Genomic DNA, 17,869 nt, shown 5'->3' with positions numbered 1-17,869 from the left:
AGTTTTTCGGCCGTACCGGTGGATCATGCCATAGGCATGTTGTACAATCACGACCAGGACGAAAACCTACACTTATCCGCGGGTTTCACCTGGTTCAGATCGAATCCCTCAGGGAAAGTATAGTTGCTGGCGGTGGTCGCTGCAGTAGCGGAGGCCACCAAAGTGGAGAGAAATACGATCGGCAACATAATGGTCGTAAATGGAGTTTGGGGGTTGTGTGTGTGTGTGTGTGTGTGTGTGTGTGTGTGTGTGTGTGTGTGTGTGTGTATGTATGAATGTATGGATGGATAGTAATGAAGTCCTCAATCGATCAGTAAGGCTATGATATGGACCAGACGCGAAAAGGCGAGTAGAGGATGGCGAGAGAAGAAGGTTGTACAAAAGCAGCTGGGGGGGGGGGGAAGGAGATAGAAACAATTCTTGAAAGGGGAAGAGAATTGGCAGGAGATAAAAGAGAAACCACAAGGGGCGAAACAAGGAAGAGGAAAGAAGCGGAAATTTAAGCCGGGGGAGGTATTTATCTTGCAGTGACAGTAGTGTAGCAACGGTATAGCTGCTAAAACAAGGTCACTAACCGCTGGGAAAGTACTATTGAATGGGTATTTGTTTATATCGCAAGCGGGGGTAACACACGCTAGGGACCAGGCAATGAGACAGGAACATGATTCCTTATGATACCTGTTTCTCATGAGTATCTTTTATTGTTATTGTTGTTATTTTTATTACTTGCATTATTGATTTTGATTTAATTAATTAAACAGTCAGAGAGACAAAGCTATGGAATAGGAATTGAAGTGAGAGGGAATAACAATAAAGGTGAAGGTATTATTTTATTGTATGTAATATTTTTTCGGGTCCCTTTTTTTTTTTTTTTTTTTTTTCACCACCACCATTTTCCCGGTTTCAATTTTATTTTATTTTTCTTTTTCTTTTCTTTGCTTCCCACCTGGACCCTGTAACTATGGATGAGAATTTCGTTCCATACCACAGCAGAAACTAAAATTCCATGATTGGAATGTGCCCAACGAGGATCTTCCTTCCATTGGAGGGGTTTAATCGATCTAGGGACGGAACTAAGTCCAATAGAGGCCGTCGGTTCCGGCAGTTTTCACGCTAGTGCAGGTTTGAAATATGGACATGGAGGGTGTGGAATTTGTCGAGTGAACTTAACTCGTAGCAGTAGTAGTATCTCGAGCACTACTGTTTTGTTCGGTATGTAATGTCCTGCTTTGATGGGGAAGAATTCTGCCAGTGACCAATTCTACCCAATTCATTCATTCCTTGCAATTCTTCTGCATAGTTATGTTAACACTACTATTAATAATTGGTCGCATACCACTTATGGATGAAATAGTTTTATTTTGCTGGATTCACCACTTAGCCAATAATTGACCTCTCCAGGGTCCAGCTTCAAGTTTAAAAGTTAGGTTTTTACCTCAATGTGAGGGGGGCCAATCGGGCAGCCGAACTTGTAGCCGAGGTTGAAGGCAGCTGAGGTGCCACTACTACCTAGTTAGAGTATCTGGACCCAAATGATCGATCAGAGTATAGGCATTAAAACTTCAAGTCTTAACATTTAAGAAACAACCCACTCTGCTTTCTTCCTGTCCATTCTGCCGGTGCGGTTTAAATTTCCCTTTGTATATCATACATCTCCTCCCTAAGAAGAAATAAGAAAAGAGAAAAGAGAACTTGCAATGAATCGAACATATGAACATACGAAGAAAGAAAAGATGATTGATGTCAAACCCGCCTCCATCATGAATGTTCCCTTAACGGAAGAAGCATCTCTTGATCCCTTTCGCTCCCATCCCCACGCCAACCGTCTGCTCAACCACCCAGAATACTATCCCATCCACACCTGGTCACGTCTTCCGAAACCTTCCACCGGCGAAGATGGCTATTTCGCTGGTACTTTGGCGACTTCGATCACTATTCCTCACTGTCTGACGCTCCGTCGTCGGTGGCTTCCTTCGCTTTCCGCCGCCCGTCCGCCGTGGCCCTCTCCCACCGATGATCCGGTCTCGTCAGAGCCGTCTGTCTTACCCCCGGACATTGTCATGCTGCTAGATCTGGCGACACCGGGCGTGAGTGGCCACCCGTCGACGGCTCACGGTGGTATTATCGCAACATGTATCGACGAGACGATGTCGTTGGCGGTAACCCTGTACTCTCCGCCTCCCGAGTTGGACGCTTCCGATCACAAGGGAAGCGGGGAGGACGAAACTCCTCGTGGGAAATTATACACGTCGCAATTAGATGTACGGTACAAGAGACCTGTCGCTGTTCCTGGATTGCTGATCATCCGTGCCAAAGTGGTCGGCCGTGTGGGGAGAAAGTTTTGGGTGCGCGCTCAGGTCCTTCAAGCGGATGAAGAAAATCCAGACCAGTTGGTCGTCACTACTGATGCCATGGCTTTCTGGCTGCAGACCACGTCAAAACTGTAAAACAACTCGAAAATATCGATTGCGATGCATATATATCGTCGCCCATGGATATATTAGAGGCCATGATTGCTGTATATATAGAACCAGATCTACCACGTGAGAGTTATCTATGTACATACATATATCTTGCCACGAGAAAAAAGAACATAGACCAATTATATCTTTGTCTGCCGCTGTCCTAGGTTCCGGCTGGCGCTCAACACCAAACCCACCTGCGTGCTCAACGCCACCACGTCACCCTGCTCATCCAGTATCACTACATTCAGATCTGTTCGGCCATCGCGCACCACTTTAGTATGAATTCGGCTGTATAGCCATTCCGCGCCCTGCACAGGCAAGCGCTTTTTAAAGTCGATATTCAAAGTAACGGTAGGGTACCAAAACCGGGCAGTTTTCTCCGCTAATTCTTGTGACGGTGTGGACGCCGACGCCATTTGATCAAGCCCACCAAGCGCCATCGGGAACATATCCACTAGAAACGCCACGGCTTCGTTGGTCCACCGCGCCTCGCGATCTCCGCCCGGCCGAAATCGGGACCATTGATCGATCACTTTAGGCTTCCCTAAAGCCGGGTTGGGTCCATACAGCTCGAGCTGCAGGGTTGCTCGGCGGAACTTGGGATATGGTGGCTGGAGAAGCACCCATTTACCATCGCGGCCGGTTTGGCCCAGCGCCGCCAGGTTCACGCTGCCATTCGGCCCTGTTCCAGGTTGCGCAGCTGGTTGTAGACTCCAGCCGGTGTTGGAGCTGATGCCTACTTCCGCGGTAGGCGGACTCACAGTGATATAGCCGGCAACCTTGACTTCTAGTTCACCGTTCTTTGCTTTCTTCTCACTCGGCTGGCATAGGTTGATATGGATTGTACTGGTGCGTGCCCCCAATTTCATATCTTGCACTGTCAGTATGGCTGGGCCAGCAGCCGTGCGACGCAGAAACGAAAGCTGAAGAGATATCGGGGTTGCCGGCGCATCGTATAGTGTCGGGTGTGTATGTGCGAAATGAGTAAGAGCAAGTCGGTATATGACAGCGGTTGTATATCCGCCGTGTGGGACTGCGATCACTCAGTTGCTTTCCTTTTTCCCATGGTACAACTCTAAAAGAACAGGCCAGCGCAAAATGGGATATCGGGATAGAGCATACCTGTGCCGATGCACCATTCATCCCGTAGGAACGCTGAATACCGATGGGACTCAAGCGGCGTCACCTTAATAGCCTCCTCGAATGCAGGGCTGTTCGCTGGCAGAGCAGTCATGGCTAGGGTTGTGTTTCGAAAATCTGATCACGCAGCGAGAATTGAAGACTAAGGGTGATTTGTTTCAATCACTGAGGTAGTAGTATAAATGAGGATATGACCATGCGGGCATTGTGTACTGGCCCACGGAACATTGGAGCTTAATTAAGCATTTGCCTCTCCGCAAAAGCCTCGGTATGTCCTTACGTCCAACCGAAACGGTGTCGCATGTATGTATTAAATGTATGTACTGTACTGTACCTGAACCTAAAGGCTGACTAACGCTGCGTTCGGCTAACTAGTAGTTACCAGACGTCAACGCAAAGCAAGGTACATACAATTCTAGGGTCTGCGAACTTGCTCTACGAAAGAAGCACAGTACATACCATTTTTAAAATGCTCCAGCCTATCTGTAGTAACAGTCTAAATGTCCCATTCGAGTCCCATTACAACACTCCAATACACCACGCTTTCTCATTTTCTTTTTCTTTTGCCTTCGATTTCGGTTGGCGTCTCGATTTCAACATATGCACGCAATTATTTGTTCGATACCATTATACGTAGAGTTGTGCCGACGAGCCTCTAAGCCCGCCAAAATAGCTAATCACTGCTCGAGCGAGGATGCAGCCAATCTCTCCAAACATGAAAGGACGCCTAAAAAAAGATGTAGTTAGCACGACAATCTCCATCGATGATTGGCAGGTCTACAGACCTGTCACCCCTTGAGTTAGGGTTGCTTTAGCTTCCGTGCTACGGGATCCCAACGTCACCGTCATGGCATAGTCGACTCCCTTGGCGGTCTCAAGTTTGTTCGCCCACCGAAAAACCGGCTCATCATCTCGACCATCCCCAATAGCCATCAGGAAATCTGGTCGGGCGCTATGATCGCTCTTGCTTCGTTCAAGGCAATGCCGCCACACCATAGCCGCGGCTGACGCCTTATTCGTGTCAGCCGGCTCTACCACAAGTGCCCCATTCATCATCACGGCATGGACTCCTTGATTGGCACAGGAGTCATTGATATGGTCTGCGCACTCGGAAGCTAGTCGAGAAGCAGCCGCTTGGTCTTCAGCCGATCCATAGTGGAGCATGAGAGAGCAGTGACGTTGTTCGATCCAACTGCCTTCTGCCCGCTCTTGATAGTAACCGAGAATTTGGCGGACGGCCTCCTTCCAAGCGTCAGTCTGTGCCTTATTTGTCAACTTGAACCACTCGTCCGTCTTCGGCTCGCGCACGAAGCATCCGTTCTCCGCAATGAGGCCTAAGCCCGCCACCATCCGGAATAATCGCTCCATCTCCTCTGGCATTCTAGAGCTCATGACAAATACTATATTCCTAGGATCCTCAGTTAGTTCCGTTAGTGTCGTAATGGCTCGCTGCGGTGTAGTGACAATGATGCTTTTTGGGGAACCCCAAGAGGCTAGGGTACCCTCGTAATCCACAATGATAAGCCGGCGATTGGACCTTCGATAAGCCTCTTCGAGTTTGCTGACGGACAGCCGTGGAACGGCCATAATCTCACGCGACGACTGCTCATTCCAGACACGGTTCAGAGTCTCGCTGAAGGATTTGACCCAGTTGGCAGTGGAGTTTTGAAGAACTGCATTGTGTAACTGAGTCCACACCTGCTTGCGTTCCTCCTCGCTCCTCGATAGAGCTGTGTGAATCGCCTCCGCACATTGCCGATAATTCCAGGGGTTGACTAAAAGAGCATGATTCCCGAATACCGATGCACTTCCCGTGAATTCACTCAGAATCAGGGAACCATACTTTTTGTTACCATATTTTCCATCTTGGCAGTAAACGAACTCGTGACTCGTCAGGTTCATTCCCTCACGTAAACTGGTAATCATCAAAGCATCTGCAACCGAGATTAGGGCGAGATACTGCGGGAAAGCGAGATCCTGCTTGAGGAAAACCAGCGGTTGATGCGCTAGGGTTGAGAATGTAGAATTGATTCGCATAGCTATATCAGAAATTGTAGCTTCAAGCTCGGGTTGTTCTGTTGTACTGGTTGCGACTTGGATCAATACTACCTACACATGGATGATCAGTCACATCCCTGCAATTATGAGCCTAGGACAATTGTACAATAGGCCACATACCTGGTCCCTCCATTCAGGGTACGTATTGAGAAATAGCTCATAGCTAAGCAGTTTTTGCCGTATTCCCCTAACTCCGTCAATCTTGTCGCGTGAAACGATCAATCGTTTTCCTTCGTATCTTTCGGAGATGGTTTTGACCCATTGTTCAACGTCAGCGGCCTTACGTCGCTTGTCCCATGAAGTAGGGTCGATGCCGATTGGGAACTTGTTCACGTTGACAAACCGATCTTCGAGCTGGACCCCCTCATTCGTGGCCTCAACACAGAGAATACGGCTACACGTCTGAAGAAAATGTCGGCAGTACTCCTCAGTCTGAAAGCCAACGAGATTTGCACCTAGTATGCCCTCGAGCAGTTCTTTACGAGGGGCTAAGCAACGGAAAACTTCCGAAGATGGGAAAGCAATGTGTAGGAAAAAACCAATTTGGGCGTCCGGTAGTAATTTACGAAGCATAGCCGGGACCAGCAACAGGTGATAGTCCTGAATCCATATTGAATCTCCGCGCTTCCAGTTTCGAGCGATTCGCTCTGCGAATGCTTGGTTGGTCTTAACGTAATAGATCCAGGAGTGATCCTCATATGCCTTGCTTTTCGGGTTGTCAGGAATCTGGTAGTGGAACACAGGCCAGAGTATGGTTTTGCAGAAGTGAGTATAATGGCCATCAAAATCACCGTCGCTGACATATACAGTCAACGAGTCGTACTCATCCTCAAGCCTTTCAGCAATTGCAGACTTTGTGTACTTAGACAATGCATCTGTCGGCATTCCCAGCGTACCAACCCAGACCTTGTCTTCTAATTGTCCTGCATCTGTTGCAGACCGAACAGCGTTGCGAAGCCCCCCATTGCCCTGCTCTGCCGTCTCGATTGTCCATTCGGCGCTGGAGAAGGAACCCTTACGGCTGGGTTCCCTGCTGTGGTGGACCCCGCTAGGGCGATGAGTGTAGAGTGGTTTCTGTTCCTTATCAGATCTCTTGGGGGAAGGCTCTGTCATGGGAGTAACAGGCTCCTGGTGCTTAAGGATGGATGGGGACGGCGGAACAGTTGCCCGCGGTCGCGGCTGGTTCAAGGACAACGTTGAACCCCATGCAGGAGAGTGTGCTTCACTTTCCGTTAGTAGACTTCCATCTTGAGTTATATCCGGGAATGGATATCCAGAATGCTGCTGTTCCGCCTTTGCGAGATCTGATGAGAAGATTCGCTCATGTTCGGTGGTGGCGCCAGGTGTGAGGCCGACTTTTTGATCGCGATTCTGTCTTTCGAATAAGCTGACCGCTGCATTGGCTGTTGAAGCTGAGGTCTCCGCGCCAGGCTTCGACGACTCAGGGCCTGTTTGGAGTGGGCGATCTTTCGTCTCATTGAGGTGGAAATTAACGGTATATGGCAGAAAACTAGTTTATCGCCAGTTAAGCGTATCAGCAGCAGACCGAATGAGAATAAAGAAGAGACATAGGTAATCGACATACAGCGAAGCGATATAAATCGTCATTGTGGCAGCTTCCAAATGCGCTCAGCAACACAAAACAAAAACGGGGAAGAAAGAGGAGAAAGAGACGGGCAATTGAAATGATGATCGAAATTCTAGACCGCAGTGACAGAAGTGTGTTTCTTAGACCGAAAAATTGGCGCAACCAAGGCCAGGCGAAGAACAGCCTGTTGATGTTGAATGCGGGAGCGCGGGGGAGGATTTTAAAGATGACGATGGTTGGACTGAGGCACAAATCCTCCCTCATCACTACGTCATGTGAAGAGAGGCCCTGCTCAACAACTTGTTGCTGCAGTCCCACCGAGAGAATTGTCGGTCGGCTGGAATCCCACCAAACACGGAAGCAGCCCAAGTTTCTTATACTTGACCAAGATTTTGCCTAGGCAGCATGGTCTACAACATCGTACATCATACCACTAACACGGCGATAGATGCGCACTATGTTAACAGACTTTCTGTATAGCCATGGGTTGGTCGTTCTTATTGGCGGGATCTAGTAAGGTGAGGGGCAAATCACGTGCTCATATCGCTTCTTATCAGATAAGTAATATAATACGGAGTACATACATACTGTATGTTTCATTAGCGGCATCTCTTCCGCTGATGGGAGGTCGGAGTCCCTCTCCCGTCTCGACCATGCCCTTGCGCATCACCTCTGCTCCTGTTTCTGGTGTCAAGAAAAGAAGGAAACCATCCAACACAGCGCTTCGCTCTTCTCCATTTGCCAGTCATGCTCGTCGCAGAGCTATCGCACAGTCATTCACCGATGTCAAATCCAATGACCCCAGTGGCGAATTCCGGGAAGAGTATGGCCCAGGGCCACTTCCGGATATTGGAATGTCACGATACATCCCAGAGACTACTCCAGTAGAGGATGTTATTCAGGCCATATGTCACATCAGGGATAGTTTTTTCGAGGACCTTCCCACTCGAACAGGCATGAACAGCACCCGTGTCGCCGAGTTATTGAATCTTCGCCGGTCACTGCCACCGCTCGCCTCGGTAGCCCACGTCCACACATTACTGGATATACCAACGAAGGTGGAGAGAGAGATAGTGGACTCTGTAAATTCTGGCAGAATCCGTCGACTAATTGTTCCGGGCAGAGGAAATGATGCGGCTGGGTTAGGGGATTGCTTAGTTCTCTCGGAGGACTGGGAAAGGCTTGTGCGAGATAGTTCTATAGGATCTCATCTGAAAGGTATTGCTTGCCTCTGTGAGACTTAGGCTTCCAATCGCTAATCTTCTATTTTCAGACAAGTTTTTGGACGTGCTCAGTCGACCAGATGTCACGTTTGCTGTCCCTGATACACTCTTTTCTGCCCCAGAGTGTATGGCGCTTGTCCGTGCTGGATTTTTGGTCTCGTCCTCGTCTTCGGTCAAGGGATCTCCGGGTATAATATCGCTTCCGACCTTCCCCCCCACGTCTTCATCCGGAAATTCGGCCAGTAGAGGTGATCCCGCTGCATTGGATGACAAAGAAGGCGGCAGCCGCTCTCGATGCCATACAACAGTTTTGTTCCTATCCCTGCCAAACACAGGGCCTTACCTTAGGCTTCTAAGCTCTGGTAGAGCGCATCTCCTCGCACTTATTAGAAAATCAAACTCTAGCGAGGTGCCCCTTCATCTTCTCCGAGATCGCTGGGATGGAGCCGTCGAAACAGATAAAAGTTTCAGTGCGGCGAAGAGAATAAGAGGCGAGCACGCGGGCATTTTGCCAGGTAGAACGAAGAAATGGAAAGAATTATGCGGAATGAATTTTCGCTGGGTTCTAGAAGAAGCCCTCGGAGCCGGTTTGATCGAGATATTCGATACCGGTAGTGTTGGTCCGGGGGTACGTTGTCTATGATTGACCGTCTGTCCGGATATGACTAGTATAGAACGAGATATACCCCGCGTTAGGAGTGCGATTGTGCTGTGACGCCTAGCTAGACTCCAACTATTTGTACACATATATTTCCAGCATGACGAGGAGCAACGTTGGATACGGGCAATTACCGTGTTGGAATAGTGTAATGACATTAGCATTTATGATATGATTACGGTACAATGAATATCTGGGGGTGGGGGTTGAGATTGGGGTGGTTGTTCCCCTGAAAAACTTGAAAGGAGTGAGTGATACGGACCTCCGGACTGCTCATCAATGAATCTCCGCCTCTACTACGAGGTCTCTGCTTCTCTGCCCACCCTTAATCTATCCCCATTGTAGTCTTCTTTACTGTCCTGATGTAATGTCTTCCTTTTATCGGCCTCGCTCCAAATTTCTCTACTGTTTTCCCTTTCCATCCATCCCTTGACAATGCCCAATCTCTTCACCCACCCCACGGATTTCAAGGTTTCATTTTGACAGACGCCGATTCTCCCATAACCTCAGTCTCAACTACATTCCACAAACAGCGAAGGCCTCGTCACTCACCGCCACCACCGCCCCATTTCTGGGTCTGTCGCAAGAGTGCTTACCAGAATGCGCCGGTGGACGGGTCAGCGTCTTAGGAGGAATCATAGTACGAATTGAAGGAACACCATACGAAGAATGAAATGGAGTACACTTCCAGTGTGACCAGGGTAGAGCGGTTGTTGGATTGGCCGCGAGAGAGGGAGATCGAAGGCGGCTGGCAGGAGGTTGACATGTCTGGTGAGTGTACAGCGACCCGGGTTGTGTTTTGGCCTACTTTCAACCTTGTTTCATCTATACGTAGCATTCTCCCCCATGATGTAGAGAATAGGTCGAATTTCTGCTGGTCGCTACTTGGTTAGCAATACCTCAAGGCTAGTTTTACCTGTTCCTGCGAATAACTGATATATCGGCCAGTCAACCTTATCACCCACACACTTCACCCTAAGGCTTTAATTTCTACCCACTCTTTCATTGTCTTAGTTATTTGCGCTTGTCTCCCCATATCTCGAGGCACAGGGTTCATGACTATTCGAATTCCCCTCACGCATGAACCGGGGGGCTTAGTTCCGAACCTGCTGCGCGAAAGAAATACTGCCTTGGCACCCCAAAAATACTGTATTTGCATCATATGCCAGTGTGGAACAGGTAGTGGTTATGTCTGACCGGGTAGAATGGGCTATGGCCACTACATCGAACGCCGGCGGGGCAATCGCCCAGTGGATACAGCGGAGCTGGACGTTGGGCGGAGACCCCAAAGCCATAGTGGCCGACGTGGGGCTGTTCATCGGCTGGACGGCCCAAAAGAGATCTCAGTGTGACCAGAGAGCTCAACTACAAACGCTACGCAATGCGTGCACTGGGAGACCTAGATGCTAAAGGTTTGCTAGGGGTACCGAGCCGAATTCTTGGGGAGACAGTAGTTGCTCCCGTCCTACTCCATACTATTAATAGTGAAGAGATTGACCCTGCCACGTGCATACGCTGCCAGAATTGAGTTATAGTAACACATTTTGCCGCCCTCATACTCCCTGCTCCTAAAATCTGTAAAACCAAAAAGAGAAATATGGTATGCTGATTCCGGACAAGTTGTAGGACAATGAGGGGGTGAGTAATTATTATAGGATTATTGGGAAGGGAAAATCAAGACTAGGATGAGGAGGAAGGTAGAATAACCTCTGTACGTGAAACACTTCCATACCCCTATCCTGAAAGAGTGAACATATCAAGTGAAAAAGATGACGCCAAGGGAAAGAAAGGTGTAGTAAAAACAGAGTTAAGAAGGAAAATTAGAGACTAGGTGGATCACTAAAGAAGATTGGACCAGCCTCGCAACAGGTCTTTCGTTGAATTTAGATATTGTCTCGTCAAGGCATTAAGGTGTCAACAAAAGAAAAGTGGAAACACTGACAAGGAATCATGACAAAATGGGGACACATGCAGTAGGACATGTGAAGGGTATTGACATTCTTCGAGAGTTAGTCCAGTTATATGTCAAGAAGATAATCAACAGTTATCATCATCAACCGGATGCCTTCGGTAGCAGGTAGGAGTCTGAAAACACCTGAGTATGAGTGGAACGCAGCTTGCAATCACCGTTGGCCGGCACTGACAGTGCTCGGCTCAACCTGAGGTTGTGTGGCACTTGGAGTCGATGATGTCAGTGTATTTACGTTTGCTGATGCAAGCTGTGCCCTTAAAGCCGCTACTTCGGTCTTCAATCCTGTTAGTTCTTCATGAACAGAACGAATATATGTCCATAGCTTATCCTCTCGCTCACGATTCTGATCAGCATAATTCGAGTCATGCGGTCCCGGAAGGTGCCCATTATTATTTGCGGTCACCTCCGGGCCTGTTTTGGATGCCAGAGGCCCACTATGGTTGCTAGAATGGCTGTGGGGTGGTGTATGTTTCGTAGCGGCCGGTGGTGGTTGCACAGAGTTCTGAGAGTGAATTGAAAATCGAGAATCTGAGGTGTTCATTCCAGGCGGTGGAGGAAGCTGAGGAGCACCAGGCTGTGGTGGGGGAAGGCCTAAACTGCCAGCGGTATGATTTGCAACAGATGCCTGAGAAGACCCCGACCTGGTATATGGTTGCTGCTGGAATGACTGCGCCATGCCTGGAGAATGAGCGCGATGAAGTTCAGGGCCATGACCGAGCTGGTGCGAAGATAGTGCATTTGGTGAAAGCGGCTTTGGGCTTTCGGTGACATTTGATGGTTGGAATATTGAGGCTCCCGAATGCTGGCCAGGAGGTGGAAATGTCAAGTTACCGGGCTGCGAGATGGGGGATGCCGATGCGCTGGAGCCACCGTGACTGGCAGGAGGCGGGAAAAGGCCCCCTGGAGATGGTCTACCAGCGGCAATCGGGGGATACGTGCTCGGCTGCCGCGGTTGATAACTATTTGCGGTATTGGATCGTGTGATCGAATCTGTGGGAATATCATGTTTTTTAATGCTGGGCATGCTCATGCGGCGTTCATCCTCTTCATCTATATGCTCGGGCTCTGCATAGACGAGGCCATCCATCGTGTCCTCCGCACCTGGATGGACCCCAGCGTCGCCGTATTCATCTTCAGGAGCGTAACTTCCCATGCTCGCCCGACGACCCGCACATCCGCCTTGTCCTTTGTTATGTCGAGCGAGAGCGTCACCACGAGCAAATCGACGCCCGCATTTGGGGCAAATGTGTGGACGCTCTCCGGTGTGGAGCTTCGTGTGTCTTTTCAAGTCATGAAGTCTTCGAAAGCGCGATTGGCAAGTCTGGCACACGTACGGTTTCTCTTGACTATGTGTAAGAAGGTGGCTTTTTAGATTATGATGCCTTGTGAATTCCGTAGAACAGTATGGGCAACGGTGTTTTTTGGCCGATGGTGATCGCTGGCCGGCCTTATTGAATCCAGAACCTGGTAAGCTCAGGCCACGACGGGGATCACCAAGACCTGCCGTCGGCATAGGGTAAGAGAAGGACTTGTTACTTGCATCCTGCAAGTCCATTTCGTCCCTATGACGTGGACGATCCCCATCCTGTGAAGCCGAATCTTCTATCGGGCCAGGACTGGCAACTGTTGAGGTATTCATAAGGGACGTGCTGTTATCGGCCGTTCCAAAGGCATCCGCCGCATTGCCCGAAGTCGAATGCGTATCGACCTGCATCTGATCGGACATATGTATAGAATCATTAAGCGAATTCATTTGTTGCTTCTCGGTTGCACCGAGAGCTTCTCTCGCTACCTGTGAGCTGTTTTGCTCCGGCTCCTTCTCATGTTCTACTAGTCGATCCACCGAACCAACTGGCTGTGCAGTCGTTGTCATGGGTGGCAACGATTCTCTTGATCGTGAGACGTTTAAGCCGGCACTGGCAATGGAGGTAAGACTCGAGTCTGGTTTCGTATGCTTCAGGAAGGCGACAGATTCCGGCGGGCTTGAGATGATGGAGGCGGAGGGCCCGGGCAATGAGTTAGAAATGGTAACAGGTTCGTTATTCGATTGCATCAACGCAGCCATGGATAACGGGTGCCTCTCGCCAGCCTGGAATGGTTGGCGAAAGAACGGGGAAGCTACTTCGGCGGAACTCATGTCAGTGAACCAATGTTGAGAGAGTTGCGAAACAGTTGTAGGGTGGAAGTCTGATAACCACGGATAGCAGGTGAAATAAAGGGCATTTGATGCAACAAGGACCCAATGAGCCAAGCAAGACAAGAGAACAAGTGAGAACCATCAGAGGCACTGTCGCGTGGGGCGCTTACCTGGATCCGATTGTGGCGCAAGCTGACGGGGGGGGTTCAGCTTTGGCGATGTTTCGTCAGACAGTTAGGTCCCACGGGAACAGGATGGGCCTTGCAGCAGTATGATAAAAATAGCGATCAGCCTTGCAAGCAGAATGAGAATGCTTAATTCTATTGTCTGCTTGATCGATCCGAGTCTGGTTGAGGTTAACCCATCTGGAGGGATCGAGATGGAAGCACAGCTGAATGGGAGACGTCAAATTAGGCTCCAGAGGAAGCTGGAACTAGCGATTGTCGGGGAAACGATGGAAAGAAGATTCATGCAAAACTAGATTATTGACAAGGCGTCAATTTACTGCCGAACGCGATGGATCACGAGTGATTGATAGAAGGTAAGGGGTGTGTAGAGCCGAAGATGTCAAGGGAACAAACCAGAGGAGGATACAAGTTTAGGGAATGAGCGGGTGGTTGGATGGAGACTTAGGTTGACCAAGCCTCAACCTTCAAGGGGAAGAAAAAAAAAAAAAAAAGGATCACATAAAATAAAAAAGAAACAGAGGCTCACAAGAGACATGCAGTGGAGAGACCAATACAGAATAGGAAAAGGATAATTACAGGACCCGGTTGTTAGGAAGAAAAGTTGGTGGGTTGAAAGACATGGATAAACCTGATAAAGGCTGTGGCAGAACGGATGGATCCAGGAGATGATGCAGTTGCTGGCTTAGTTGCGGTCCCGAAATATGTTTGGGTCAAAGGTGCCTGGAAGGCGGAGGCCGTAGTTCTGCCTAGGAAAGAGATATTTTAAAAGCAAAATCAAAATAAAAATAAAAATAAAAGCGAGAGAGAGAGAGAGAGAAAAGTCAAAGAAAGACCCAGATGAGGGGAAATGAGCCAAACAAACGAGCACGAAATGAAGGAAGCAAAAGTTCGAAGTTGAGAGAAGACGAACACGAGGTGAGGCAGTGGCTGGAGAGAGCATTGGGTCTGACGACTTATGACCAGGCTCTAGGCGGCTCTGCCTGACGGAATAGTGGGCTAGACACCGGAATTATACATTGTCCGGCGTCATCTCTGTAAGATACCGTAACCTCTCAATACGTGAGGATGGGTCGCCAGGCACCAAAAGAGGCGCAGCATTGATTCATTTTGTCGGAATGCCCCTCGGCATGGCGTACAGATTACAGATCTATTGAAGAAGTCCGATCAGATCGAATTGCCCGGTGCGTAATTAATCGCCACACATCAGTCATATTACGGTAATTTAGGTAATAGCTGGATGTGGAGTATTAATAGCGTACTTCGAGGCGCATGGTGCAACGCATAACCTCCTAACTACAACAGTACTTCCATTCAGGACTGGTGATGCTGTGCTGTGGGTTATTTCATTCGGATTGGATTTTGATTTTTGAAAAACCCCTGTCCAAATAGTAGATAGAAAGGAGGGGAATCCATGGCCGGAGGAACATTGCCATAGACACTGACCCGAGGATAAGGTAAGGGACCTCCGGATATATGTCTAAAATGACGAACCAGCTACTACCCACTCCGTATGTATGTACGTACATACGTACATTCATACATTAAGGATGCGTAGTCTATTTGCTAAAAACCTTTTACCTCTATGGAAAAGGACACCATAAGAACTTTCCCAGAAGGTGCATCAGCGCGTTCAATTCTAACCAGTCCAAAAGACTCATTAATCTTCCGTCCTTCAGAGTTAAATGAGGGAGTGAGGCTATGTTTGTCATGCTGAAAGCCTGAAACCTCATCATTGTGGCTGGCCCACGGACGCGGAGAAGCTGACGGTTTTGGCCACTCATAGCGGGCTTTCTAGAATATTGTGGGAATCATTGGGTGGCTGTACACTCCCACCGCCTGCCCGACACGGCCTAAAACGCTGCTGATTGGACCAGTACGCTGTGGGGCCCTGCGGCCTCTCAGGCGCCTTTTGCTGCCGTGGCCAGAGAAGTCACAATCTACAAAGAACCACTGGTCGATCCCTCTCACCATGGCGCCTGATTGGTAGGAATGATGGTCCGCTCCAGATTGAGATTGAACTTGTTTCTTGGTGGGAATTCTCTGATTTTACAACTGGTGGCCAGACGAGTTGATTTGGAAGCCTTTTAGATTTATCAGTTTGGGCGGTTACCTATTGGTTTGCATTGTTACTACGTCCTTGGGTAAGTACTTGTATCTCGAGGTCCTTTCGTGCCATGTTTAAATCCAACTTCAACTTCTATGCTTTTCTTCTTCTTTTGGCTCTGTACTCTATTCTAAGCCTCCCATCTTTGAGGATCTGCAGATTAGACCTGTGTGCCTATTACTAATAACATGCTTAAGAGCGTTTACCCCATGCTTCGGCGTACTCCGAAATCACATGTGGCGTAAATATATGCATAATGAAAACACCCTCCCTTTTGGATAGCATTGTGGGGGCTCTCCATTAGTAGCTCCAGCTCCATTCATGAACCCAACTACGTATTAATTGCAGCTTGACTACCAGACTCTGATAGTGGAGGAGACTGTTAACGCTCGAAGCAAGAATCATTTGACCTCTGACCTGGTCCTTTCGTTAATCCTTGGAATTTTCATGTACTCACCTCAAGCTTTCTCTTAGAATAACTAATTGGTCCTGTGACTCAACATGGTCAGTGCTACAACGACAGCACTACCAAATTCGAAAATATTATTTCTCTGGTCTATAGTGCGGAGTGGGCCCTACGCAACAAACACCTCTAGCTAGAAGAGAACCACCCCAATCGTCTATTGTATGGATTTCGATATACTTGTTCGTCTAAACCTGAAATGTTAATAGTATAGCCTAGGCTTCCTTCCTAGGTGAGGACGGCATTCGCCAGGTGGCAGTAGCCAACCTCTCATCAGGTCGAGATGAGGGTGTAACATGACAGCTATGTTTCATTCCCCTGGAATGTCAAGGTGGAAACAGACACTGGGATAGTATGTAAGAGAAACGGAGTAGAGCTGCAAGTAGCTGATAGTGTCAGCATAGAGAACGTACTGATGATCGCTCACTTGGGTTAAATATGGCCTTTGCTACTGCAACTCGGATCCTTGCAAAGTCGGCGCTTCCAACTCCGATGAATACTTTCTCCCTAAATACCACAATCCTTGCATTCTCCTAACTAGTCTTTTGGAGATGTGCAAGATCGCGCAACCTTAGTGGAAGCGTAATCTAAGATGGTGTTGATCTCCAGTTGAAGTCTACCTCTGTTTAAGCTGTAATTACGACCGAGAACACAACTGCCCCAACAAATAAGATAAATAGCATACTATCTTTCGAACAGTCAGATACTGGTGGCATGTCCTCCAGTATCATTGGAGGCATGGAGACTATTGGCGTTGAGCTAGCTAGTGAATTGACAGAAGCTCCTCAACAGATCAGAGAGAAGGTAAACATTGGCTCCATGTCTGTTGCATCGCCGATGTTCGAAGTCCTCGAGCAGTACTGTGACGAAAGGAGTAATCAAGTAGGAGAGGAGACGGTGTCCTTTAAAGGGACTAAGGTGTTGAATGGAGTATAACCGAGCTATGGACTGTGAACTGTGATCTTTGAAAATGGTACGTGATCCAGGCCAAGTGTATATCCCAGCAACGGAAACGTCTAAGCGATGATTATATTCCTGAAGTTTCCCTGGACTGGGCCATTGTAAATAGGGAACTCCGCATTCAAAGGGAAAGGACAGAATTTTCAGTAATATTGCTAGTGTTTGCAGTAGCGGATATATAACCGATGATCCTATGTCGCTCGCTTACAAGGCACGTAATGGGCCACAGTAAGCATATATAATACCTACAACGAGGGGAATTTTATGGCTGTACCAATTGGGTAGAATACGATTGTGATGAAGCAGCCCAAGATAGCCCTTTGATTTTATTACTCTCAGTATTGAATCTTAGCGAGTCCATCCAAACATCCATACTCTCAGTTGACGCACAGGGACAATGATATATAGGCTGACCAACGGGGAGACTGATCCCAGAGTAGTGATTTCCGGAAAAATCAAATGAATCTAAGATTTCCCTGCTGTGGGAATAGTCCCTATAGCCGCTATTGCCACATAGGAGGCTAAAAAGACCTATCATGACTGATACTGGTGGTGATTGTAAGAAGGTTGTAGGCGCTTAATTTAGTGGAACGTTTACGTGAATCAGATCCTCCTCCTCCCCCCGCCGGTAGTCAAAAAATTATAATAAAACTAGTAATAATGATACTACTACTACTACTAAAATAGAAAGATAAAAATAAAAATAAAAGAGCAAGAAGACAGGAGAAACCAACTCATGCACAATCGATCACAGCGGTTCTGCAGGACTCCTGGTTGGCTGAGCTGGAGAGACGATCAGCGTTGGCGCCGGGACAAGAAGCTAACAGGAAATGCTCATTCGCTTCACGGGTGACCACACCTGCATGAATCCACTCTCTGTGAGTTGACTGGAGTGATGAACTGGGCGGTTATG

At 48.3% G+C, this 17,869-nt stretch overlaps 6 protein-coding genes across 6 annotated transcripts; 3 read left to right on the top strand and 3 right to left on the bottom strand.

Moving 5' to 3' along the window:
- Window positions 1-1,559: 1,559 nt before the first annotated feature.
- Window positions 1,560-2,524, top strand: BDV27DRAFT_117447 (PaaI family thioesterase). Its single transcript, XM_032064702.1, has one exon. The coding sequence runs from the start codon at window positions 1,698-1,700 to the stop codon at window positions 2,445-2,447; it is 750 nt and encodes a 249-aa protein (XP_031927284.1). The 5' UTR covers window positions 1,560-1,697; the 3' UTR covers window positions 2,448-2,524.
- BDV27DRAFT_117446 (thioesterase family protein) lies at window positions 2,525-3,886 on the bottom strand. Its single transcript, XM_032064701.1, has 2 exons — window positions 3,588-3,886; window positions 2,525-3,498 (listed from the first exon to the last, which is right to left on the bottom strand). Exons 1-2 carry the CDS (start codon window positions 3,697-3,699, stop codon window positions 2,603-2,605), a joined length of 1,008 nt encoding a protein of 335 aa, XP_031927283.1. The 5' UTR covers window positions 3,700-3,886; the 3' UTR covers window positions 2,525-2,602.
- Window positions 3,887-4,282: 396 nt separating this feature from the next.
- Window positions 4,283-7,271, bottom strand: BDV27DRAFT_158095 (putative alpha,alpha-trehalose phosphate synthase subunit TPS3; the record flags this gene model as incomplete). Its single annotated transcript, XM_032072623.1, has 4 exons — window positions 4,283-4,332; window positions 4,391-5,714; window positions 5,784-7,173; window positions 7,249-7,271. 4 exons carry the CDS (start codon window positions 7,269-7,271, stop codon window positions 4,283-4,285), a joined length of 2,787 nt encoding a protein of 928 aa, XP_031927282.1.
- A 633-nt stretch (window positions 7,272-7,904) lies between these two features.
- BDV27DRAFT_145511 (Stk19 family serine/threonine-protein kinase) lies at window positions 7,905-9,117 on the top strand (the record flags this gene model as incomplete). Its single annotated transcript, XM_032070421.1, has 2 exons — window positions 7,905-8,469; window positions 8,525-9,117. 2 exons carry the CDS (start codon window positions 7,905-7,907, stop codon window positions 9,115-9,117), a joined length of 1,158 nt encoding a protein of 385 aa, XP_031927281.1.
- A 689-nt stretch (window positions 9,118-9,806) lies between these two features.
- On the top strand, window positions 9,807-10,660 carry BDV27DRAFT_145510 (uncharacterized protein; the record flags this gene model as incomplete). The annotated part of the gene is made up of 4 exons (XM_032070420.1): window positions 9,807-9,903; window positions 10,081-10,281; window positions 10,316-10,478; window positions 10,618-10,660. 4 exons carry the CDS (start codon window positions 9,807-9,809, stop codon window positions 10,658-10,660), a joined length of 504 nt encoding a protein of 167 aa, XP_031927280.1.
- BDV27DRAFT_128872 (C2H2 zinc finger protein) lies at window positions 10,546-13,718 on the bottom strand. The gene is made up of 2 exons (XM_032067068.1): window positions 13,412-13,718; window positions 10,546-13,225 (listed from the first exon to the last, which is right to left on the bottom strand). Exon 2 carries the CDS (start codon window positions 13,167-13,169, stop codon window positions 11,256-11,258), a length of 1,914 nt encoding a protein of 637 aa, XP_031927279.1. The 5' UTR covers window positions 13,170-13,225; window positions 13,412-13,718; the 3' UTR covers window positions 10,546-11,255.
- Between the last annotated feature and the right edge of the window lie 4,151 nt (window positions 13,719-17,869).

Source organism: Aspergillus caelatus (genome assembly GCF_009193585.1).
Source record: "Aspergillus caelatus strain CBS 763.97 unplaced genomic scaffold BDV27scaffold_95, whole genome shotgun sequence".
Lineage (NCBI taxonomy): Eukaryota > Fungi > Ascomycota > Eurotiomycetes > Eurotiales > Aspergillaceae > Aspergillus > Aspergillus caelatus.
The sequence above is the reverse complement of the archived record's forward strand: the minus strand, read 5'-3'. Positions and strand labels throughout refer to the sequence as shown.

Coding starts and splice junctions, on each gene's coding strand:
- BDV27DRAFT_117447 (XM_032064702.1), top strand. CDS start 1,698: ATGAATCGAACATATGAACATACGAAGAAAGAAAAGATGATTGATGTC.
- BDV27DRAFT_117446 (XM_032064701.1), bottom strand. CDS start 3,699: ATGACTGCTCTGCCAGCGAACAGCCCTGCATTCGAGGAGGCTATTAAG. Junction 3,499..3,587: donor TGAATGGTGCATCGGCACAG/GTATGCTCTATC, acceptor GAGTGATCGCAG/TCCCACACGGCGGATATACA.
- BDV27DRAFT_128872 (XM_032067068.1), bottom strand. CDS start 13,169: ATGGCTGCGTTGATGCAATCGAATAACGAACCTGTTACCATTTCTAAC.